The sequence below is a fragment of the Crinia signifera genome, chromosome 5 (genome assembly GCF_055691185.1).
Source record: "Crinia signifera chromosome 5, ASM5569118v1, whole genome shotgun sequence".
NCBI classification, from domain to species: Eukaryota; Metazoa; Chordata; class Amphibia; order Anura; family Myobatrachidae; genus Crinia; species Crinia signifera.
This window is the reverse complement of record NC_139221.1, coordinates 290,065,386-290,091,250: the sequence shown is the minus strand read 5'-3', so window position 1 is coordinate 290,091,250 and position 25,865 is coordinate 290,065,386. Positions and strand designations below refer to the sequence as shown.

At 43.4% G+C, this 25,865-nt stretch overlaps 1 protein-coding gene across 2 annotated transcripts in view; it reads left to right on the top strand.

The window, feature by feature from the left end:
• APBB1IP (amyloid beta precursor protein binding family B member 1 interacting protein) overlaps positions 1–25,865 on the top strand; it is a 103,873-nt gene that overhangs the window by 72,571 nt on the left and 5,437 nt on the right. For both annotated transcript variants that reach the window (XM_083189233.1, XM_083189234.1), the window contains 6 exons: positions 1,777–1,851; positions 9,017–9,160; positions 15,868–15,978; positions 19,743–19,841; positions 21,932–22,034; positions 23,129–23,220. In XM_083189233.1, coding sequence (XP_083045359.1) covers positions 1,777–1,851; positions 9,017–9,160; positions 15,868–15,978; positions 19,743–19,841; positions 21,932–22,034; positions 23,129–23,220 — 624 coding nt within the window. The remainder of the gene's footprint in view (positions 1–1,776; positions 1,852–9,016; positions 9,161–15,867; positions 15,979–19,742; positions 19,842–21,931; positions 22,035–23,128; positions 23,221–25,865) is intronic.

Here is a 25,865-nt window from a genome sequence, read left to right as displayed (position 1 = left end):
CGCGATCAACGCGATTTTCTCAAGTTAAGGTATGCGATGACCCACGACGGGCGCCGTGCTAGGAAAAGTACCGAAAATACAATGATTCACAGCTAACAGAATGCAGGGGACAAGCAAAAGCAGTACACAACTCTTCCAGTATAGCTGCGGTCACTTACACTAGTCTCTATATCAGCATGCAGTAAGTAAGGCACAATTAATAGATATGCTGTGGGTACGTGCTGGGGTTCTCACCACAGCATCCTTTCACCAAGTCAGCTCCTGGTCCATATGCCAGCTCTGCCTCCAGTCTGCTGGGAATCCCCTTTCCTTGCCAAACCGCACTGCAATCTTGGGGGTAAATTTACTAAAATGGGAGTTCTATTGAAGATGGGATGTTGCCCATAGCAACCAATCTGAGTCTATGTATTATCTTTTAGAAGGTGCTAAATAAATAAGTAGAGTCTGATTGGTCGCTATGGGCTACAACCCATCCGCACTCCAATCTTAGTAAATTTTCCTCTTGGTGGTTACAGTACATCGCTGAACGGCTCCCCAGCTATTGCCCCCATCAGTGTTCTTATTGGCTCCCTTGGTTGCCGCTCTTTATGCTTCTCCTGCTGAACCCTGTGCTGCTCAAAGCCCAGGTGTCTCACTAGTCCATGGTCCCGTAGAAATAGCCGGCCCTTGGAACCCTGGCCACCAATGCTTGGCAGGAACATTTCCCATTGTTTCTGTATTGTTGGCTGGTGGGGACAGATTTTTTACTATGAGGACGGCTCTGTGTCAGACTGGCTGACAGTCACATATAGGTCACACTTTCACTGATACAGGGCTTAATGTGGGACACGTAATAAAAAAAAAAATATACAGTAGAGTTTTTCTGTGTAATACCTCCGGGTGCCTGTTGACTGACCGACAGTCGGGATTCCGACAGTCATTACACCAATGTCGGAATCCCGACTGTTAAAACCCCATCAGTTGTGATTACATTGGACAGGGACCCCCATAGAGGGAGAATAGAATAGGTGATGAGCAAAGTGAGCCACTGTGCCCACAGCGTGGCGAGTGCAGCGAGCCCGCAAGGGGCTTCGTTGCGCTCCCCCCCCCCGCTGTCTGAGTCCTGGCAGTCGGGATTCCTCTATACCGCAACCCATACCTCAAAGCCTACAGTCAGTTTCCTAGCACCTAAGAACATGGGCTGAACCTTTTATGGGGCCCCATAACAGTATAAACTGTGCAAACCAAGGGCATATACTCATAGTACAGGGGCTAATCCATTCAACAAGTATGTTGCCCAACACAACACTTTCCACTGAGTCATGTGCGTATGTCAGTGTACACTTATGGGTCTAAAAGATGAGTAACCAATTTGTCATTGTCATTTAATTCTTCCTACTGTAAATGTCATGGTGGATTGGGAGCGCTTGTGTCTTCCCTATTAAGTACATGGGCTGGCTATTCAGCACATGGAAGTGCAGCGGTTCCATCCATCGTGCCTACATAAATCATACAGCATGAAATATAAAGTCTTTATAAAAAGGCGGCACGTTCAGTTTAATTCTAATTGCTTGGCTTTATATCAGACTCAAGTGTTACTTTTCAGATTTCATTAACAAGGGTCCGTCCGGGGTTCCGGACACTGTAACCTTTCCAATTACAGTAAAAAATAATATACAAACATTTAAAGTGTTTTTCTTTGCAATATGTTTTACAGCAAATGTCACTTATGCGGATTATGTAATCACAGCTCATATTCACTTCATGGGGTTTTTGTTTTTCTTATATTTGTTTTAGAATTTCTACCTGGCCAGAAAAGGAAGCTCAGATATGAAGGACATGAATGAGAAAAATAAAGTCTCTTTACTGGAAGTAAGCAGAAACAATAATACTAATAATAATACTAATAATACTAATAATAATAATACTACTAATAATACTAATAATACTTATAATAATAATACTAATAATAATAATAATAATAATAATATTAATAATAATACTAATAATACTAATAATAATACTAATAATGGTAATAATAATAATACTAATAATAATATTAATAATAATACTAATAATAATACTAATAATACTAATAATATTACTAATAATAATACTAATAATAATACTAATATTGGTACTAATAATGGTACTAATAATAATAATACTAATAATAATAATACTTATAATAATAATACTAATAATAATTGTAATACTAATTATAATAATATATTATTCATTCATTTATTTTCCCAATAAAGTTTGTATGTTTTATTGAATTTATGAACCTTTGCTGGTTACACACAATGGGCCTGATTCAGGATTGCTCACTAGGCAGTGTTTACTCGCTGCCTAACGAGTAGGTAAACGCCACCCCGCGGAACGCATGCCCCCCCAACGCCGAGGGAATCCCCACATTACCATGCGAGCGGATGTGCACACTTACACATCCGATTGCATGCTGCAGCATGGAGGAAAATTAATTCGATGGTCGCTCACATCGAATGATTTTTCCACCCTTTATAGATAATAGTAAGTCTATAGTTACTTTCATCCTAGACGGAGATGGCAGGGATTGGGTAGGGTGATGACATCACGTGATGTCAGCCGCCCACCCTGAGCATGCATACCCATAAACTGCTGGGTGGACCCCAACGACCGCCCCGTTTGCCTATTATTGAACGACTGTGAAACTCGCCAAAGGCGTTCACTCCGGGGATTTTACACATGTGCAAACCCTCACCATAGGCCCGGAGAGCAAATTGGGACCTCAGCAAACAGTCTGAATCACCCCCAAGCTACACACTAGAAGATTCATCGGCTGATATATAGCTAGCAAGTCAGGCGGTTTAGTTAAACAATATGTTTGTGAAGTACACCGCTCATAGACATATCGCATCGGACCTGCAGCACAGCCAATCTCCGATATATGTTCAGATATATTGGCGCATCCGTCTGTGTATGCGGATGGTCCACTCATTAACCACACTCTTTCTGCTGACATCACAACTGTAGGAGGGGGGTCTGGACATCACAACTATAACCAGAGCATCACATGACTACACCGTACAGTGCTCTCACCGCCAACACATTGTCAGGGTGAAATTTAATAGGGTGAGAGAATCAGAAAGTGAGAGATTCATTAAGAAATCTCCAGTTTTTTAAAGCTGCAATCATTTACACTGCAAAATCAAACAGTGTAAATGATTGCCGCTTTAATCTCTCATCCTATTAAATTTCCCCCTAAGTCTGTTTCTTGCCCTTTGCACAGCGTAGCATTGTCCCTGTCACATGCAGCTGTGTCATCCCTTACACAGTGTCATGTCAGGGCATACTTGGCAGCTACTGTACATATGGTCATTCTATCTATTGGTGTCAGTGCCTCTATTCCTCTTGTTACATCAGCCTGGTCCTTTGTAACATAATCACACAAGTGGCTAGGTCACTCCTGGGCACTGACCTCCTGTAATACTCTGTGCTTCAGTGAGTATTCAAATGATCTCATTGTTAATTGTCATTCTATGTACAAATACAATACATTTTAGAAGATCAAGGCTTAATCATTCAGAGGAGCTTATATATGTGGAAATTGTGCTCTAAAAGTAAAGGTATAGACCAAGTAAAGGTATAGACCAAATTAATAAGAAATATTTGAACTAAATACTGCTGCGTTAGATCAATTCAAGGAATAAAAGACAAACTGAATGGAGTTAAATCAGAAAGGGATTCTTGTCATAAGGAAAAAAGGAACTGAAATTTAATTTCAGAAATAAAAGGAGTATAACAAATGTATGTAGAGAGGGAAACAGCCTAGGAAGGTTTGATGATGAGAAATGAATTGCAGAAAATCACAAGTTGGATGTCAAAAGCCGCATAAACACTAAATCTAGGATATTGAGCCACTAAATTATAGAATAGGACAAAATAGCTTAATATATAGACAAAGCATAACTGTAAAACACCTTATTTCAGTCTCTATTTATAAAGGAGGTAAAAAGAAGAAAATATGTTCTGTTACCAATAAATCTCACTTGCCTAAGGAGGTGCAGTTAAGTTTGGTGCAGACTGAGTAACATACAGTATTGGATGCATAGCCTAGTAAGTACCCAGGTTCATAGCTGGCAGGGCAGTGATGGCATGGTGACAAAGCATTTGGGGGGGGGGGTTGGCGACGCAGCATTTTCTGGGAGCTGCTAGGACAACGGAGGCATGTCTAGACCACTCTGGGGAAGGCTGTGGCAGCTGCACGTCTACACAGCCGCTGCAGCCGGAAACATGGCCTGGCATCGTAGCCATGGGGCTGATGGAAATGTGCAGTATAGTTTAGCAATGTGCCCACAACATTTTGTGGGAAAATTGTGAGAAGGAACCTGGCGAGGGTGGCGGCTGTGTGTCTCCCCCATCGCATACACACACAGCCAATCGCCCAGGAGTTGCAGTGTGTGCTCCGGTGAGAACACTGGTCCTGACCGGCGATGGAACTAGATTTATCCAGCAAGCTAGATCTTAATCGCTGGACATAGGGACTTGCGGGGCCGCACATCTCTATGGCCCCTACACACATTGCGATGTGGGGGCATTTTCTAAGCGATCTAGAGAGATCGCTTAGAGAAGGCCTTGAAATTGCTGAGTGTGTAGGCCCCATTACAGTAACACTATGCACTATGGGTCCTTTTCTGCCACAAAGCTCCATTCTCACAGATTCCACCACAAATTTGCTCATCTCTAACTGCGGCTAAATAGCTCTTCCATTTATTATTCAAATCCTCCATTTATAAAAACCCCTTAGTCTTTTTTGTGACAACAAACACAGCTCTTTGAAAATCTCTACATATGTCTTCTTTCCTAAATTAGGTTTGCCGATCTCCTCTGTTCTTGTTCCAAGTATTCTGTTTCTTATAAAGCACAATGGCTCAAGCTGCAGCCTGTATCCGCCATATGTCTAATCAAAGCCTTGCAACATAGGAGAAGTGTTTGCTTTTCTAAAGTTGAGCATTTAGTGTGTCAATATTGCCACTGTGTTAAGTTTCTCTGTTATGCATATTTTTGTTACATTCCCCTTATACTGGTATGGTTATTGCACTACATTGTCATTATTTTATCATCAACCGTGGAAGACAGCTAAATGCGTCAATGCAAGTAGCTCAGTGGCGCTTCCAGAGGAGGGGCGGCAGCACAGTACCAAATTCAAAGAGGGGAGACACACCCACTGCAGTGAGTCAGTTTGGAATGGCAGTTGTGGAGGTTGCTGTGCCTCCCCTATATGAATTTTGAACTGTACTGCTGCCCCCCTCTCAGAATCCTCCCCTGTTACTTCTGTATCGTTCGGCCAAATATTTATATGACATAGAAGCCTTGCCTTCAGAAATTATAGTTCTTGTTTTGTTCTCATTACCTCTGTATATAGGCAGCGAGAAAAAAGATTTGTTATGTCCCAGAACAGTGGAATTAAAAATACTACCCATAGTATATAAAACATTGCTAATAAGAAAAGAGCTACTTACATGAGACTTTATACAGTACAAGATGATAAGTTAAATTCATTGATAGATGTATACCAGTGGTCAGGGAACAGGCCCTATTGGGGTTAAAATTAAATCACTGGGGGTAACGGACCATCGTGCTGCCGAGACACAGCCAGGCATACATATGAATCTTTATCCATGGCTGGCTGTGTCTCGGCAAAGCGACTGTCCATTACCCCCAGGAATGTCATTTCATTGCATATAAAATCTCTATATATATATATTCTATATGCATACCCAGCTGTGTGTGTTACAGTACTGTAGTGTACAAGGACCTGACAGTGCAGTGCGCCAGGCCATTGTGTATAACACACATCCCTGCGTGATGCGCTGGGCCCCGCATCCAAGTCTGCCCACTTCTTCAGTAGAGTTGACTAGTTGCTGTGCCATCGTTGCAGTGCGCAGTCTGTACTGCCGCAGCGATACTGAGTTTCTTTGCCTGGTTATAGGCTCCTGGCAAGGTATACCCATCTCTAGACTAAGGGGAAAACATTTGCACAGACTGTCACTATATCATCTTGGAATACCATATTAATGGCTATACCACACACAGCCTGGCAGCCATTGATGATAATGATGATGATTACCATGTATGGCTGTGGGTGGTACAAATTTTGTTCCACCCACAGCCATATATGTTAATTATTATCATCATCATCAATGGCTGCCAGGCTGTGTACCGTACTAGCAGGATATATCATCAATTTCTGGGGGTACAGTGTATTACAATTATAGGATTTCCTTCCTTTCAAATCAAGGGGGTAATGTCGGCGTATCTAAATATATTTTGGGATAAAAGGTTAAAAAGTTCCCTGACCCCTGGTGTAAACTCTGTATTTGAAATTATATAAAAAGTAAATTGTTTATAAAAGTAAACTACCTATACAGAATATTCATTCTATGGCACTTTAATTCTAGGCCAACTTTGATAAATTCATATTTCAGCTCAGCTCATCTGAAATGTAGGAGTGCTCACTCCACCTTTTTCCATAGTATGTGGGAGAGTGGCAAAACTAGACGGTTTTGGGACAAGGTAATGGGGTTAATCAATAGTATATGCGGCCTACGCCTGGAGAAGGTCCCCTTGGCTATGTTAGTGGCAAACTTCTCTAATTGGAATCTCGAGGGACGGAAGAGAGTTTTAAGCCCATTTTTAACAATAATAGTGAAGGTGGTGAAAAAGGTGGTACTTCTCTTTTGGACCTCACCCTCGGCACCAATATTGGCCTTGGTCAGAACGGAGCTAAATAATTGGTTTTATTTCGATAGACATGCCACGCTGCCAGAATTTGAGAAAGGCGTGAAACACTTCCATAAAAAATGGGGGGTCCATATTGACTCGTTAGACCAAGTCACGAAGACACCGATTTTTAGAATATTTGAAGGTACCACATGGTACTTCCTTAGGACGTTGTCATGAGACAAACTGGAACGTTTCTGCGGGGGGGGGGGGGGGGGGGGGTAAGGGGGAGGGGATAGCACTTAGCGGTAGGTTCAAAGGGAATTTGCAATATGTCATACCAAATTATACACACTTTATTTATTCTCATGTTATTTCATGTCTACTTCCCTGGAAAAACTTATCATAACTTTGTTTTGTACCATAAAACTATAAAATTAGCAATCTGTGAAATATGTTGTATTGTTACTTGACAGCTGGACTGTACCGGATGCTGTAAGCTTACAATTGCTCAATAATTGTTTTGGAAAAAAAATGTATTTTATTACGGCAATAAGGCAGAAACAGCAGAGTGGGTATTAATTGGGCAGGTTGGTGAATGGTGGTAGCACTTTCTGCCTTGACTTTCCTGTGCCATTGCCCTCAATCATCTATCCCCATTCTAATCCATCTTTAGTGCCACCACAGGACTGATCTTCCTCTAGTGTTGCTTCATATCAGCTGCACCAGTTTACAAATTTGTGCACTGGCTCCTGGAGAATTCATATAACGCACCCTCACTGAAGTACAAAGCCCTCAGCAACATGCAGTATACAGTATGTCAGATCCAATATCAGAATACTTTTTTCATGCCCTTTTAGAACTGCTTCATATTTACAATGCTGTCCATGCTTACTGACATCTCTTGGAAGAGGCGACCAGGCAAGAGAAGCAGAGTGTGGTCCAGCATTAACTCTATGCAAAGCTGTTATCCCCAGTCTTATAAAGAACCATAAAAATGCAATTTAGCAGGAATTATGTCATGAAACCACCAAGACCTCCCAATTTACTTGGTAATTGGGCTGTAATCAATAAATTGTGGCTAAAATCCGGAGTCTCCCAGATAACCTGGGACAATAACTAATACTATGTTAAGGCTGAAAAGTCTGAAAATACAGCTTTTTAAAGGGTCTGCCCAAACCCCATTCACACTGCAATGCAAATTACTGGGTCAACCACTTCCACCCAGTAATTTGCCTTTCAACATGTGTCCTTTTCTAGTGTGAAATGGTGTATCTTTGGAAATAAGACAGGGTTCTAAGACCCGGGTAATTTGCGTTGCAGGTTGAATCTACTTTATAGTATGATCTACTGAACTGAACCTCCACGCGTTTCTGCAAACCACCTCCTACTCTTCCCTTCTCCTCAACTGCTAGACACATGCCATTCCCTCACTTGTCTAAGCGTCCTTCAATATTTCAACTCTTTATAAAATCTCTTTATTATAGCATAACTTACTAAAACTTATAACCCCACACTAATGCCCCCTTGAAACTGTCTCTCAAGAGCAAGGAACTCCCTACTCTTTATTCCCATATCTGCATGTACTTTGTCTACCTAGTATGACAAGTACCCAGGCATCTGTTGGGCCAGCCCCAATATGCCTTCAGCGAGCAGATCACTTATTCAGATGTTGGTCCTGGTCCTCTGTTCATCCCCCATTCCAGATTTTGCTTTTAATCAAGCCTGATCTAAATAAAGTATTCTATATTACACTTATTACACTTATATACCTACACTCTCTGAGACAAATCATTTTAGCAGCTGGACAAAAGACAGATATGGTAAGAGGCAATTATAAAATACAGTGGAAAGGAAAAGAACTGCTTTACTGGAAAGCAGTAGGGCGCCTGTTGTATGAGGTGTTACTCCTAGCAGCTGCTGGGGTACAGGGGTAGTCACTCCCTGTGGGTTTTACAAAAGCTTGCTGAATAAATTTCAAAGAAGCAGCGCTGGTGTTACAATGAACAGATTGACCAATTTCAAGGTGGAAAAATCAATTTATATTACAGATTAAATAAAAACATTACATACATTTACACATATAACATTACACAATAAAAATGATAAAAAAGAAGGTCTCACTTTGATTGGATGTATATCCGGGAGGGCCACTGCCCTAATCTGTATCATAATCATAATTATAAAATACAGCATTGCTCAGTCTTTGGTTAAAAATAAATGGTACAGTATGTAGTTACGATCCAATTTATATGAAAGTTTCTTAATAACCACCAGGAAGCTGTGACTTGTCTCTGATATAATGTGTGCCTTTCCAATTCTTCGCTCGCAGCAAAGCTTCTGTGGAGCATCTGTCGTGGTGCCTGATCTTGAAGCTGCCTTCTACTTGAAAGAAGATGGCAAGAAGTCCTGGAAAAAGCGTTACTTTCTCCTGCGCGCTTCTGGAATCTATTATGTGCCTAAAGGAAAGACAAAGGTCAGTATACCAGAGTAAGCCACTGAGGAATAATGCAATCCAGAAAGGGGAGAATTCCCTGGGTGGATTCTTCTGGGCATGTGTGGTGCCACTTGTGTAAATATCATTTTTAGATTCTTTTGGGGTTCTGTGTGTTGTGTTTGCAAACATATGAGTATTAGGTTTAACCAAAATACTTTAAATGGAGACTAAACATTCTTCTGATAAATGAAGCTACATTATGGCCATTCCCCAGTGGATAGCTTACTTGATGTACTCCGCTTTTTCAGGAGGAATGTAGAATCACTGGAGGAACCGAGGCTCGCAGTGTTCATCAATAGGACTGTTTGTTGGCCAGAAATGCAAACTAGCCGTATGTTAGCACAGATATTCAGATGAGACATTTCAGATGCTGCTGATATGGTAACACATTCTATACCGACACGCAGATATTGACTTACATTTAATACGACACGAACATTCTCCAACTCTTGGCAAGAGATTTTGCTGATGCACCATTTCAAAAATATTGTGCTTCGTTCTATAAGTGGGGACATTGAACCGCTCCAAGAGATTAGACTTCTGATGCTATTATTTATATGTAAGTTAATGTTCCACTTACTGGGGTTTTACAGCACTACGAGGGCATGTCATGGACCTACAGACAGCCTGTTCTGGCCTTGTTTGGCCTCTTCAGTGCAGGGCAGGATACAAAGCGCCATGGAGGCAACCACACTATAGTATTTAATATTTTTATTATAATTCAAAGTTCATTATATTCTCAAAAAAGTACATACTGAAAGCGATAAATAAAAAAAGATAAAATCAAGCAAAACTTATCGGTGGCAGTACCTTACTGCTATGTGCCACCAATGGTGCTTGCTTCTTACAGCAGCCATGTAATTTCAGTAGGTGCACAATGCAAGTCCATGTAAGGTCTAAATGGGCCATCTCCTCATTCACACTACAGATAATTTAACCCACGGGTAGCCAACTCCAGTTCCCGAGAGCTACCAACAGTTCACATTTTCCAGCTCACCTCGCAGGAATACAGGTGCACTCATTACTAACAAATTTTAAAAGATCCACAGGTGGCGCTAAATACTTCACTTGTGATTCTGTGAGGAGACCTGGAAACCGTTAACTGTTGGTAGCTCTCGAGGACTGGAGTTGGCTACCCTTGATTTAACCAAACTGTCAGGTGGCTGAATTTCTTAGGGAAAGTCTTTTGCCTGCCTGGAATACTTCTGGTATTTGTACAGTTCTATGTTCTTATATCCTGTTTGCCATATCCAGTCCCTTGAACCTGGTGTCCTTCTGGTTCATCTCCAGTTCCTTATGCCTAGTGTTTCAGGAATCCCAGTAATGCCATCAGCAGCAATCTGCCAATACCTGCTAGTCACATCTACTGCATGGGCGAGCTAGAACTGGTGTGGTTTTTAGCAGTGAAAGTCTATAGCTTGTGGGCCTAGTAAACACCTGCATCCTGTTAGACTCCATAGTATGTAGTATCAAGCCAGAATAATCACATTGAATCCATCATATCCTAGTATGTTACTGATAATAATGGCATTGTGTGTGCTTTGTTCTCTGGACATTGGGCTAAAAAAATAGAGGTAGCTGTTAAAAGGGTAGCATGGGGGGGGGGGGGTAACCTATGCTTAAACTGAAAGGTAATCAATTGCATGATAGTGTACATGGGGGTAAACTGGAAAAGGGGTTCAAATAAGAATCCTTATGTGAATCCTTTTGCAAACTGTACAACTGAATACTACCTTGTACACTATAATACATACCCCATTTTGGCTTCAACAACATTGGAGTGTTCTAAGGCCAGTTGGGGTCACACTTACCTAATATAGTCCTAATTTATCATTGGACTGACCAATACCAGCTGGGGCTTCTCACCAGGAACCATACCAGGTGAGGCAGCTGCTGGTTTACATCAGGATTCTCACAAGGTAATTGCGAGATCCCTTGGGTTTTGCCCACATTCGGGTCTCCAGTCTGTGGCACCACAAGCTGTGGTTTCTTTTCAACAGAACATCATCAGTATTCACATGCTGAGAGATGGGGCAGATGCCAGGATCCCAACAGTCACAATCCCTACAGAGGTATCCAAATGGGCACAATTCTGACCGATCCAAGTGAGCATTCCATCCCTAACCTTAAGCACCCCCTTTGTCAGCTTAACCCTAACCATACCCCTAGGATCCAGCCCTAAAACAAACCCTAATACTCACCATCTGGATCCGTTGGCATTGCGACCATGTGTCGGGATTCTGACTACATCCCCCAACATCCACAGAACACATTTTCAAGTGGGGAGACTTAGGGTTAGGCACCAGAGGGAGTGTGTCCGTTAGGCTGCAGGATGATGGGTTAGGGTTAGGCACTCCGGGGAGGGTTAGAGATATATCCACCACTAGAAGCACTTTTGATGAGTCAGAAGTCATCAGGATTTCATTGACGGACGCAAAACACCTCTGAGATGCAAGACCGCTCGAACATGTCAGTGTCGATATGATAAAAATGAACATTCTCATGTTGACAAATTATACCACACCCTCCAGAAAGAGCATGCATTTCCTGCAGTAGAATAGGAAGTGACATCATGTACCAACTGCCACTCCTCACCATTAAGGACTTAAGGTGCCCATACACTGAGGCGATTTGGTCCAATTTTGGCCGTGTGCATCGGACCCGACCAGGTGGTCAGACCGGCTGCCCATCCGACCACACGTTCTGGGACCTCCCTCCAGGCGGCAAGGTGGGCGGGAAGCAGGGACGCATATGAGCCATCACAACGGATCACATGCATCCCTGCTGCCGTGAAGGTCCGGCTTGCAGGGAATCATGTGTCCGAACACTGCTACGAGACGTCGCAGCAGTGCATGGGCACCTTGACTGCCAAACATCGCCTTCTGGGACTCACTGACACTGGCAAATGTGACTCCTCTATTTGAATTTTGGACTGTGCAGCAGCGACTCATCTGCAACTGCCACTGGCCAGGAAGTCTAGGAACAGGGCATTTTGTACCAATGAAATGGGTCACGGTGGAGTGTATGGATTACATTTGTCAACGTCTAAAATCTACCATATAATATTACCATATATTGATTGATTCTCCTGGTTTAACACATAAAAAATACAGTGAAAATGTATATCATGGAACAATAACAGTGCAATACATTATCTACATCTCTGCATCCTAGCATTGGTTATTGTGTATATTGAGCAGGTAAACAATTGCGGAGAATGTGAGTAGGTGTGCGCTGTATATTGTATGTCAGTTATTCATCACGAGAATATTTAAAATAGTGAGATTGAGAGCAGCATGAAATGATTGTAACCCTGCAGCTCCTGGTGCCCGTTATCTCGGGTTGCCATAGCAACCACTCAGGAACGAAAAAGAGAGACTTCTAAATGGCAGGGAAAAGGTAGCGCACGCCAGCTAATATATTCTCACTTTGTAATTTTAAATACAAAGGGAAAAAAATGTGTTCTGTCTGCCAGAGGGAACATCAATTTTACCTAAAAAAAAAAAAGCAATTGGATTTTTTTTCTTTTCTCCTACATAATACCAGAATGCAGCAGTCACAGGAACACAATGAGAATCATTGTTGTGCTGTTTTATTGAAATCCAGGTGCGATGTCAACAATTGGCTGCCACCACCCAACCCCCCATCCCACCCCCAATCCTGTGTGTGCGTTCATATACTGTGGTACAGACCTGTCACAAATGCTTCAAATGACCCCAGAATGTATATAGAACACTGCATTTATCCGGGGTTTTTGTTTTTGTTTTTTTAAAGACACAGTGCACAAGGCAAATGACTGGACTGGTGCTTAAGTTGGCAACAGATATTAATTATAGTGTACCAGTGACCCACACGCAGTGGGATACGGTCATTGGGTCACCAGCAAGTGTTTAGACAGTCATTAGGTCTACACCATTAGGTCGACATGCATTTAGGTCGAGATGTGTCTAGGTCGACATGCAGGAAGGTCGACATGGGTTAGGTCAACATGGTCATTAGTTTGTCAGGGTCATTAGGTCGACATGGGTTAGGTCGACAGTCATAAGGTGGACAAGGGGTTTTTCACTGTTTTTTGAGCTGACATGCGCCGACAGGCGGAATTTCATTCCCTACCATCCACTAGAGCGAGGTGGGAGAATACAAATAGCACTTAATCCTGCGTCCATGTCGACGGTGTCGACATTCGGGTAAAAAAACAGTGAAAAACCCCTTGTCGACCTTTTGACTGTCGACCTAACCCATGTCGACCTAAATGACCCTGTCGACCTAACCCATGTCAACCTAGACTCATGTCGACCTTCTTGCATGTTGACCTAGACACATGTCGACCTAATGGTGTAGACCTAATGACTGTCTAACAACTTGCTGGTGACCAACTGATCCACACCCCACGCAGTGGCATAACTACCGCGGTTGCAGGTTGAGGAATATAACCCCAAAAGAGATATCATTGTGTATGTGCTGAACCCCAGAGCATTCTCATCAGAGCAGAGTGTGGGATCTGTGAGGGTGACTGGTCGGTGATCTGCACTAGTCATCAGACTATGGAGTTTATTTCACAACAACCATCATACTTGGTTCATTCTTAGGATCTAAGTTTTGCGGCCTTTATAATGGAGTATCCATGAGATTGCGGCCTTTATTTGGCACTACGCCTTACTATATACAACACTACTCATCAGAATGGGTCTGTCTTTATATTAGCTGTCACATAGGGGTCTGTGTTGTATAATAACCATTAGACTGGGGCCGGATTTGAATGCTAGCAGGTAGAACACACATACCGACTTTTCTTACCCCTGCTGTGGTAGGTGGAAGCCTGGACGGTGCATAGGGGGGCGTGGTCAGCTGGAAGGTGGGCTGATCAGGGGCCAGCCGAACTCGGATGTTTTTTTAACGGGGCAATCACTTACAAGACAAATCTATGCCTTGTAAGTGATTGCCCCTATAAAAAAAGTCAGAGTTTGCCCAGCATCCCGCATGGCCGCCAAACTCAGGTGACATTACATCCCGCGCTTATATCTTCTTTAACCTTGTCAGTGCCAACATCTCTTTGAGAGATGTGGAAAATATCCACTAAAAATGCCAGTGTCGCTCACATTCGTTATATAAATTCAAATAAAAAAGTGTTGTGTAAAAAAGATTATATTTCCTATATAAGGTAACATTACAGGTCATTATGGTGAATATAAATGTTTGCTTGGCAAGTTTCACACCTATTTTGACAAATTCCCGTGGCGCTCAGAGGGTTTAAATTCATTTGTTTTCAATGCATATTGATTTGTTTTATGGTGGTTTTCTTGAAGAGAAGAGTATGTAGCTTTCACATCACATAAAACATTTTGAAACGTTTTGAAAAACTGTAATTTTAAACGGGTCTAGTGTTCATATTGCAGCAGATTACCATTTAAAAATACCGTTTAAGTACCATTCACATCACCAGTCAAGCCGTTTAACCTCTGAACACGATTCTACCCACAGCTTATTTCCTGGTTCAGGGAAGGGTCACAAGACAAGGGACAGCCTATCACAGTGCTCTAACCTTTATTTTTTACTAAATACCATTTCAGTGCCATTCAGACAGCACAAAAAACGGCTCTGAATTGGCTTTAAAACGGGTACCAGTTAACTTTAATTGGTATTTCAACTATGACACTTTCACACTGCAGCCTTAAACGTTTTAAAAGGCAAAAAAACGGCAATATACCGTTTTAAAAGTGTGATGTGAAAAATACATTAGATTCCTATCAATATGAATAACATATAAAAACAGTTTTTACATTTTGTTTAATGAAGTTTTGAACAAAGAAAAAAAGTGACCACATTTTAGTTTTTACTTATATTTAATTATTATTTATTTATTAACAGTTGCTTATATAGCGCATACATATTCCGCATCGCTGTACAGAGAATATTCACATCAGTCCCTGCCCCAGTTGAGCATACAATCTATGTTGCCTACCACATGTACACACACACAGACATTCTAGGTTAATTTGTTGGAAGCTAATTAACCTATAATTTTGGATTGTGGGAGGAAACCAGAGTATCCGGAGAAAACCCACGCAAGCACAGGGAGAATATACAAACTCAACACAGTCAAGGTGCGTACACACGGGGCAATATGATCGCTGGCAATATATTGCTAGCAATATATTGCTCAGCAAACATATTGCCCCGTGTCCCGTTTTCATCTGCGACCAGAGATGGTCGCAGATGAAAATTTAAACACTGCTGGGTGAAGAGGCAGGGGATGTCGCTGGTCGGAGGAGCATGTTCCTCCGACCAGCGACCATTCAGGGGCTGAAAACGGGAGTGCGCACCCAGCGATTTATCGCTGATGCACACTCCAATCACTGGCAATATGGTCGCTCAGCGACCATATTCCCAGCGATTCCAGCCCCTATCGCCCCCGTGTGTTCACAGCATCAGAGCCATGGTGGGAATCGAGCCCATGACCTCAGTGCTGTGAGGCAGTAATTCATGTAAAACTGCAGCTTTATGACTTGAATCAGGAACAATATAAAAACACAAAGAACCATTGTACTATTGGTTTAGTTACTGTTTCATCGCACACGGACCCCAAAGTCAGTCTATTGAATGTTTATTTTCTCCAGATTGAGAGCTGTGTGAGTATATTCAGTCTCTCCTGTTCCTGAATTGCATGCATGTGTTTTATTTTGCAGACCTCTCGTGATTTGGCCTGTTTTGTACAGTTCGATAATGTCAATGTTTATTATGGCACCCAGTATAAAGTGAAATACAAAGCGCCGACTGATCACTGCTTTGTCCTGAAGGTATGTTCTCTGCATAAACTTAAGGTCGAAAAAAAATGATTTTTCTGATTATTAAAGACTTGAAGGTAATCAGTAGTTTATTTAGCTAATTATGAACGGTTTGTTATTTCAAAATGGGTTTACTTAGATTACTCATCTACTCAATTATTCCAGTGTGCTGATCACAGAGAAATACAGCAGTGAAATGTTCACAGACCATAAAATACTTTGCTGACTGGAGGACAACAGTAGGCGATAAGGAAGGTGCTTTTAAAAACCTTAATTAGGTTGGATATACCGGGCCATTTTTTTTTTTTTTTCAATCTCGGGATCGTGATTGAAAAACTGTCGATCTCGGGAAGGATAGCTGGCGGGTATATAGGGCAGACTGGGTGGTCGCAGCTGGGAGAGTGGGTAAGGGTGGCAGGGAGTGCGGGTGGGGGCCGGCAGACACAGCAGAAAGGGTGGGGGCCAGCATAGGCGGCGGTGGGGGTGACCGGTGCGTGGCTGCACAGTGTGACCTCTAACAGCACGATGTGCAACCCCACAACATGTTTTTGGGTAGCGTCTGAGCCAAGCGGTGCCTGGCAGAAAGGGAGGAAATGTGCATGCATTGAAATCAAATGCAAAAATTTGTTTTATTTAACTATTTGTTATGTTATAGAACTACAAGTACCAGTGGGCCCTTTAATGCCCCGTATGCTGGAACTTGTGGTTCTCCAAGTCCCTGCATGCGGTGCAGACTTGCAGAGACTTATAGTTCCATAACATACCACAATAGTTTTAGCTATCATTTCAAACTTAAATCATCAGCCCGGTGGCCACCACCCTGGGGCACCGGGGACTGCCCTGGGCTGATGAGGAGGTCCCCACTCCTCCAGCCCAGGCTGATCAGGGGGCATGCAGTTTAAAATATATATATTTTTTTTTTTTATACTGAGAAGCCTGCATGGATCTGACTGAGGCTTCCCTCAAATACCAATGGAAAACATGGTCTATTTGCCATTCGTATTTACTAATAATTCCTATTTACCAATACAAATCATTAGTAAATTTGGCTGAACCATTGAAAAGAAGAGGCTTTTATGGTTGTATTCTATCGAGGTGTATTCATTCGTATTTTTTTGAAATTCGAAAAAATATAAATGGCAAAAATACGAATTGTATGCATTCGTACGTTCGTAAGTTTGTCGGTAAGTGAAATCTGTAAGTATTTCACATCCAATGGTTATGAAATGAATACAACTATTTGTATCCATTCGATCTTTGTAAATGTCTGTCCGCCTAAGTATCAGGCACTATATGGAAAGAGAACAATTCAGCTCTGTAGAACTTTTAGTTTATCTTTATCCCATCTGACATTACTTGGCCTTCTCTAAACTCTAATGAATATTGTGCTGTGGGGCTGGCCTTGATTTGTGTGTGCCAAGTGGTATGTGCACTAGATTATCATAACTCTGTTTATTTTCTATCAGACAGGTGTTTGTCAAATGCACTGACAGTGACAAATACAGGGCAAGGTTTGCAATCGAGGCACTATCCGTGAGGCCATGCCCCCACCCGTTTTAGGTTGTGTCTCTTTCCCAGAGTGCGCAGGCCTATAATACAGGTCTCTAATGTCATTGTTCTGACAATCCTGTCCCGAGCACTCATTAGCATTCTCTCCTGTCCTTACCATTACTGATCTGGGATAATTTACTCTGGACAACAAATTGCCGACCCCATTGTTGTACTTTGTATTGATGCTCACTCAGAAAGTGATTCTGGAGATGCTCCTTGTAAAAGACCTTCCCAAATCCCGATGCAGTGACGTTAATCAATATTCTGTCATTAGCAGACTGTGCGCCTCAGCAGGCTCCTGTTATATTCATAAATGGTTTTACTCTATGTCACATTTTTTTAAAAAGAAAATGCAAGGCGAGCATCACACTTCCATTGTCATACGGAGTTAGCTGGCCCTTGGTATGATAAACACATATTCAGACACCTTCATCATCACTTTTATAATCTTCATCGCATTTGCCTGACTTTGCAGCTCATAGTATTGCTGTCTAAAATACTGGGTACTTATGTATTATCTGGGCTCCCATGTTAAATGCACCCCATTTTTTCATACCCCTACTATCCAACTACGCATGGAGTTGATTTTCTATAGTGCCCGAAGTGTGGCGAGCGCAGCGAGCCCCGCGAGGGGACGCGGTCTCATAAGAAAAACGGGAGGCCAGATATTACATAAGTACCAAATACTGTCAAAAGCACCAGTTAGTAAATAGAGGCCCGATTCAGACCTGAACGCTGGGCTGTGAGATTTCGGAGCCCATCGATCAGGGAAACGGCGCCACGTCCACATTCGTGCACTCATGTGCACATCTACAAATACGATTGTAGCCATGCACATGAGGAGGAAACCATTCAAATAAACGCCCCCAAACGTCCACAGGGTTCCAATCACCCTGCAATGTCTATCTATCCCAGGCTACCATCGCGCGGAGGGCTCGCACATGCGTACTATGGGCCATACGCATGCACCATCCTCTGATAATAGGCAGGGCTGTGTTTTTAGAGCCCTGCATCCAAACCTGAATCAGGCCCTAAGCCCCTTAGTTGACATACATGTCTAGGGTGTAGGATAGCTCACAGACAATGTCCAGGTCAACAGTCTTTGGTCGACCCCGAAGGGTCGACATTCACAATGTCAACGCTGGAAAAGTATTGACACATAAAACACATGAAAAGGTCGACACCGATTTTCGAGGTTTTTTGGTCTCAATGTCGACACCTGAGCGTGTGGCCGCTTCACTCACCATGCTTCAGGCCTATCTTGTTGTCGATCGCAGGCGACGTGGATGCTAAAGAGTGAAAAAGTCCAAAAAAAGTGAAAACTCATGTTGACCTTTTCATATGTCAACCATTGCCATGTCAACCTATTGCTTGTGTTGATATTTTGACCATGTGGACATATATATATATGTGTGTGTGTGTGTGTGTGTGTGTGTCAACCCTATTGAACGGTCAACCTAGACATTGTCTGTCAGCCATCCAGATACCGAGGGGTAATGAAGCCCAGGTTCAGCAACCGTGCGGGCATACTTGCCGACTTTGGCATACTCCTTTCCGGGAGAAGCCCGGAGAGGAGTGAAAGAGGCTTCGTTTTGGGGGCGGGGCATGGGTGATGTCATCAAGCCCCGCCCCCATGACGGGCAGAAGCCTCAATTTGCGGGTCCGTGGGTGGGGGGAGCGGCTAAAAATGATGCGAAATGCGTGATTTAGCCCCGCCCCCTCCCCGCGGACCCGCGAAAGTCATAGTTTTTAGACCGCGGGGAGAGGGGGAGCCAGGGCTGTAGGGAAATGCGGGAGACTTGCCCTCCTTCCCGGGGGACCGGGAGGGGGACCCGATTTGCGGGACCCTCCCGGCCATTCCGGGAGGGTAGGCAAGTATGGGTGCGGGATACCAGCTGAACTCAGACATTTTTTAAAGGGGTAATCACTTCCAAGGTATGGTCTGTACAGGCAGTATTGTGGTTCTATTATCTGTTCTCTCTAATAAGAATAAACCCTTAATGTAAGCAGACGTCTTGTGTTGGACTCGTATGTCACTTATGGTATATATGTTATAATAGCTGTACAGTATAACACCGCTATTTTCCTGGTGCACTGAAGCTATCGGCTGTCACATGTTTTGGACAGCCAATAAAATCCCGCTTTGCGATCCGAGTAAATCCAGGTAAAACCGAACCCGCACATCTCTATTTATAACCATAAATCATTCTTTATTTATTTTGCAGCACCCACAAATTCAAAAGGAATCACAATACATCAAATATTTGTGCTGTGATGATCCGTGGGTCCTCCACCAGTGGGTTACTGGGATTAGAATAGCCAAGGTAAGACAATGAGTAAACTTAAATGTAATGGAGCACTAACCCAAAATTAAGAGTTGCTGTATTTACAAATGTGATTTGTGTACAGCTTCCTGTTTGTATTTGCTTTACAGGGGAGTATAAGCTGTTTTCTCTGTTATCATCCCATTTGTGCTAAAGAGGGAACACTAATGTGGGGGGTATTCAATTGATGGCGGGACATTTAAAAAACCCTACCGCATAGGGTTATCCCCACAGCTGCAAGGTTTTGCTATTGAATTAAAGGATAGAATATTAAATGTGGTACCCAACCCCCCTATCCCTGGGAACTAACCAATTGGAAGTTTCCAATTATCTTAATTAGTCCGTAATTACTTACCTTGTGAAGCTTTGTCTTCTCGAGCATCGGGAACTGGACTCGTGCAGCAGCGGTGAGTATGTGAGCGTTTAAGAGAGCCTGTAATTATGTGTGTATGAACCCCCTTACTGTGTGTGCGTGTGACCCCCGAAACTACATCTCCCAGCAGCTTCTATCCCCAGTATAAAGATGGATGGGAGACCACCAGGAGCCACAGAGACCTCCTCCTCTCATGCAGCAGAGATTTCACAGATGAAAACAGAGAAACCATTTACATGTGGTGGGGGTGATTCAGCACCGCTCGCTAAGAAGTGAATGACTGCTGCTTAGTAAGTGATCCTGAATCACCCCTACATTTTAGAATACCACAGGTAGTGTGGCAGTGACTTCCTATTGAAAGACCTACCTGCCCATTCGCCCAAAGGGCAGGCAGTACCATTGGTACGTGATCCTTCCCTCCAGGACTGCCAGTCCAGACTGCGATAAGAAGAGATCAGGCTTCCTGTAGGAAGCCACTTTCTGCTTTCCTAGCCTGCTTCTATGGGCTGCAGTCAGTGCAGCCCATAGTAGCCAGGCGTTTGTGCACATGCGTTGGCCCCGGCGCCTGTTAGTTGATTCATACAGATGCCGGGACCCAACCGGCGACAGGCACAAGCAGAGACCAGGGAGTGCATCCGGCAGCAGCCCTCCTCCCATGCACACCATTGCTGATGGCCATTACATACAGGAGGGGGACAGCTGTGCCCAACATACATAGGAAACACTGAGAGCCATGACATGCAGGAGGGGGCAGCTTTGCCCAACACAAATACATACCTCCCAACTTTTGAAGTTGGGAGGTCGGGACGTTCGCGCTCCCGAAAAGGGGGCGTGGTCTCGAGAAAAGGGGCGTGGCCTCATGGGGTGACGCGAAATCCGGCCACGCCCTGTTTTCGCCGCTCGTCGTAATATTATCGACCCACAGAGAAAAAAAAACAATACTAAATATAACCACCCCATGATATTTACTCCCCCCACCCCCACCACCCAGCACATGACATTTATTTTACTTCCCCAATCACCCCCCACAACCCATCACCAGCACATCAGCGAGTGCCTGCAGAGTGAGGGCGTGACTGCAGGCACACCTACACCCGGCCGTGTCTCCTGAGGTACAGACGCTTCTTAACGAGGCTGAAGTTGGCTTCAATAAGAATAAGAAGCAGGCGGAATAAGAAGCCAACTTCAGCCTCGTCGCTTCTTAGGAGGCACTGGCAATCCCCCCCCACACACACATCAACCAACCCCCCCCCCCGCCCGCCTGTCTGTCCGTACTTACCGCTCGCTGGCTCTGCAGGACTTCAGGCTCCACTCAGACGCGTAGAGATGGCAGCTGCTGGATAGGAAGAGGACGTCACTGTGACCGCCCAGCAGCTTGCGCACATACGCTGGAGGCATAGTGACGTCCTAGAGAGCGTGGGGGCGTGGTTTATATCTCCCAACCGTCTCGGGAAGCCGGGACTGCGGTAAGCAGTACCGGGACGACGGGACATCGGCCGTAAATCGTGAATGTCCCGCCGAATCCGGGATGGTTGGGAGGTATGCAAATAGGGAATGCTGAGAGCCATAACACGTTCTCAGCTGTATCTGAAAGTCATTAGTGAGCTGAGTGGCAAGGAACCAAGCCGCTTTCAACTGATCCAAAAATACGAGAATAGGAGACATTGAAAGGACCTTACTGTCTCACTCTGAAATATCACCTTCTTTCTGTTTACAGTATGGAAAGACTTTATATGAAAACTACAAGATGGCTGTCCAGAAAGCAGGACTCGCTTCTCATTGGTCAACTCTGTGCAATTCATCTGTTTCAAGTGCAACAGGTAAAACAAACAAACCACAGAGCAGATGCAGGGTGAGAACCGCGCCAGTACCATAGCGTATCTTACTCTGCAGTGAAAGCACCTATGTAGAATTGCCCAATTCAGCTGCAGCACCTGAAGGGGTAACAGAGGGTTTGAACGAGTGTTCAGAGTACAGTAAAATCTTTAGTATCACTAAAGAAGATCAAAACATACACAGTCTGAATATATAATATCTATGTCCTTATTGTGGTTGTTTCAAGTGTTGGCAGCGTGGCTCCTTTCCACAGTCTGTATATTATAGGCAGATGTGAAAATAAAATGGAGACAGCACAGTTAAAAAGATATGTACATCTCACAGAAAATGGGTACGGGGATACCATCAGTATTCTGACCACCGGCATCCCGATTGCCATAATCCAGGCAGGGGCGAGAAACTAATCTAATTCTAACCCTCCGCCTAACAACGTTCCTTTCCTGAAGCCTAATTCTAACCCTTCCCCTAATCCTCCCCTCCCGCAGCCTTAAGGTGCCCATACACTAGTAAGATTTATCTTCAGATCTGGCTGGTTGGAACAAAAACATGGTTATGGATGAGTGACAGTTTGTCAGTTTTCCAGCTTTTCCAAGCAAATGGTCAACTGTCATTTGCTCTCATCCATAACCATGTTATTGTTCCAACCAGCCAGATCTGAAGATAAATCTGCGTGTTTATGGTCATCTTTACTCAAACTCCCCCCCCCTCCCTCTCCCCCCACAGCCAGCCTTAACATAACCCGTCCCCTAAAAAGAAGCACATGGATGTTACATGGTATGGGAGTCTTCCAGATACAGCACCGGTGTGTCACTGAAAGCATTAGCATATAAAGATGCTGTGATCTAATCACATAGGAGGCAATACTAAGACACAAAAACAGCACCTGCCATAGAGCTGTGATGGTGTGACAGATGATATATCTACATACAAGATGCACTAAGCGGTATTTCAGCATATGTGGACAACATACTGTATCATTTGGTATCCATAGGCTTTTAATGTACCTCAAAAAGGCATCAGCCTTTCTCCAAGACGAAAAATGTGTTTAATTCGTTAAATGTGTTTTTTTACTTTCAAGTGACAGCCCAAGGTAACGGACAGATATCCCAAACTGTACCAAACGTCAGTTCCAGCTTCACCGATGCCTGGAAGCGCGGAGAGGAAACTAAGGTAAGTGTGTCATAATGAGCATACAAGTACTGTAATTGCTGTTACTACAGGATTACACACAATGGGGCAGATGTATTAAGCCATAACAAGAGATAAATACAAGAGTGATAAAGAGAGATAAATGTCCAGCCAATCAGCTCCTTACTGACTTTTTTCAAACACAGCCTGTAACATGGCAGTTAGCAGGTGATTGGCTGAATGTTTATCTCTCTTTATCACCCTTGCATTTATCTCTTGTTAAGGCTTAATACATCTGCCCCAATGGCCCTTTCCAACATTCCACAAGTTCAGATACAGACACTGCCTTTTCTTAAGAGGTATATTTCCTTGCTTTCATTTGTACATTGCCAGATTTTAGGAAAGTGGTTCCCAAACAAAGATAGGTAGAGTCACAGACTTTCCTGCAGATATAGGTAGAGTCACAGACCTGCCTGCAGAGATAGGTAGAGTCACAGACCTGCCTGCAGAGATAGGTAGAGTCACAGACCTGCCTGCAGAGATAGGTAGTCACAGACCTGCCTGCAGAGATAGGTAGAGTCACAGACCTGCCTGCAGAGATAGGTAGAGTCACAGACCTGCCTGCAGAGATAGGTAGAGTCACAGACCTGCCTGCAGAGATAGGTAGAGTCACAGACCTGCCTGCAGATATAGGTAGAGTCACTGTCCTGCCTGCAGAGATAGGTAGTCACAGACCTGCCAGCAGAGATAGGTGGAGTCACAGACCTGCCTGCAGAGATAGGTAGTGTCACAGACCTGCCTGCAGAGATAGGTAGAGTCACAGACCTGCCTGCAGATATAGGTAGAGTCACTGTCCTGCCTGCAGAGATAGGTAGTCACAGACCTGCCAGCAGAGATAGGTAGAGTCACTGTCCTGCCTGCAGAGATAGGTAGAGTCACAGACCTGCCTGCAGAGATAGGTAGAGTCCCAGACCTGCCTGCAGAGATAGGTAGAGTCACTGTCCTGCCTGCAGAGATAGGTAGAGTCCCAGACCTGCCTGCAGAGATAGGTAAAACATCTAATGACCTCCTAAGGACGCACGCCCAGACAAAGTCATTAGCTCTTTTCCACTTGGCGGGACTCCTGAGAACTTCTCCTTAACCTCATGAACATGCCAGAAGCACTGTCCTGGAACACTGGGCAGGAGATGTATACAGTATATGACTCATGGCTGACAGCTTGTAATTGTTGTGTCCTTAGCAGTAACAGGGCCAGTGTTCTGTAGCATAGTTATATCAATTGTTCTTAGGTTATCTGTGTATAAATATTTTCCCGTCAACCTGTCGATGCACTCAGAAAAATTCTGCCTTACAGATAATTACCTACAGTACTACAGTACTACTAATTACCATTAATAGCTGTTAATCTGTTATTTAACTATTGTTAGGTTAATATTGTAACTAAAACCTACTATTACCTTTGGATCCCAAGCCAATACACCCTGTGAAATTACAAGGGACACATGTGAAAGAGAAACAAGTAATAAAGCTCAAATTTCCAGACTAGCTATAAAGGAGCCCATAGACGGTCCGTTCCCGGACCGCCCGTTCTGTACTATGAGATGTGCGGTCCCGCGCATCTCATCGTACGGTACAAAAAGTATGTGCTAGCTGTTCATCGCATCGCATTGCATGCACAAGGCAAGCAATGCGATGTGTACTATTTAAGTCCCGAACGGATCCGTTAAACGGACCGTGTATGGGCACCTTAACATATACTAAGTTTCTATCTAACCAAATATATGTTATAAATATATGGATACCCAAGTACACTATAAAACAAGAGAGGAAATAAATAACACACATCTAGCCGATTTGGACGCAGTTTATTTTAAATTAAGAATTTCTTCTTATTCCTTATCTACGAAAAGTTTTAAAAAATGTTGCTGTGGCAATAGACCATAATTTTTAACATAAATTAATAAAAGTAAAAGTTTTTAAAGAACTATCATCACTCTCAGTGCGCCACGAGCAGACTCTTTCTGCGTCTAACTCAACAGTCTGAGGCTGCACCCCCTATAAAAATATATCAAATCATAATAATAAAATAAAAAATATGGGGACATTTTCTGAAAAATAATAAACATCTTGAAAAAATAGTCCTAGTGCGGGTATTGTCTCTCCTAAACTTCGAAAGCTACCTTTGGTTCCCAGAAACCTTCTACCCTTCTAATCCACCACCAGAATTGGACTGGCCCAGAGGATATAAGGGAAAACCACAGTGGGTCCTACTCCCTGAGGGCCCATTCCCTCCTCTAGGGATCAGGTTCCAGACTGTGCACTTTAATTATACACGTTACCTTATACTGCACAGGACTACGGTGTATTTTCTACAGTGCATTGCTGTAAATATTCTGGTACATTATCATTCATGCACTAGCAGTATTTACTGTATCTATAAAGGGTCCCAGACCATGCACTTAACGGTTGGCTAATATTCTGTGGTTGCTGGCCACACCCCCAAGCATGCACCCTATCACTGCATTCCCCCGATGGGCCCTTTAATTCCCCCAGTCCAGCAATCTGTCCCCCAGTGCATGTTTTCTTTAGGCTTCCCTGTCCTGCAACATAGCAACACATTATAGTGTTTTACATATATTACTTTTCCTTTGAGTGACATGTATTAGTGGTGGGATCGGAAGTCACTG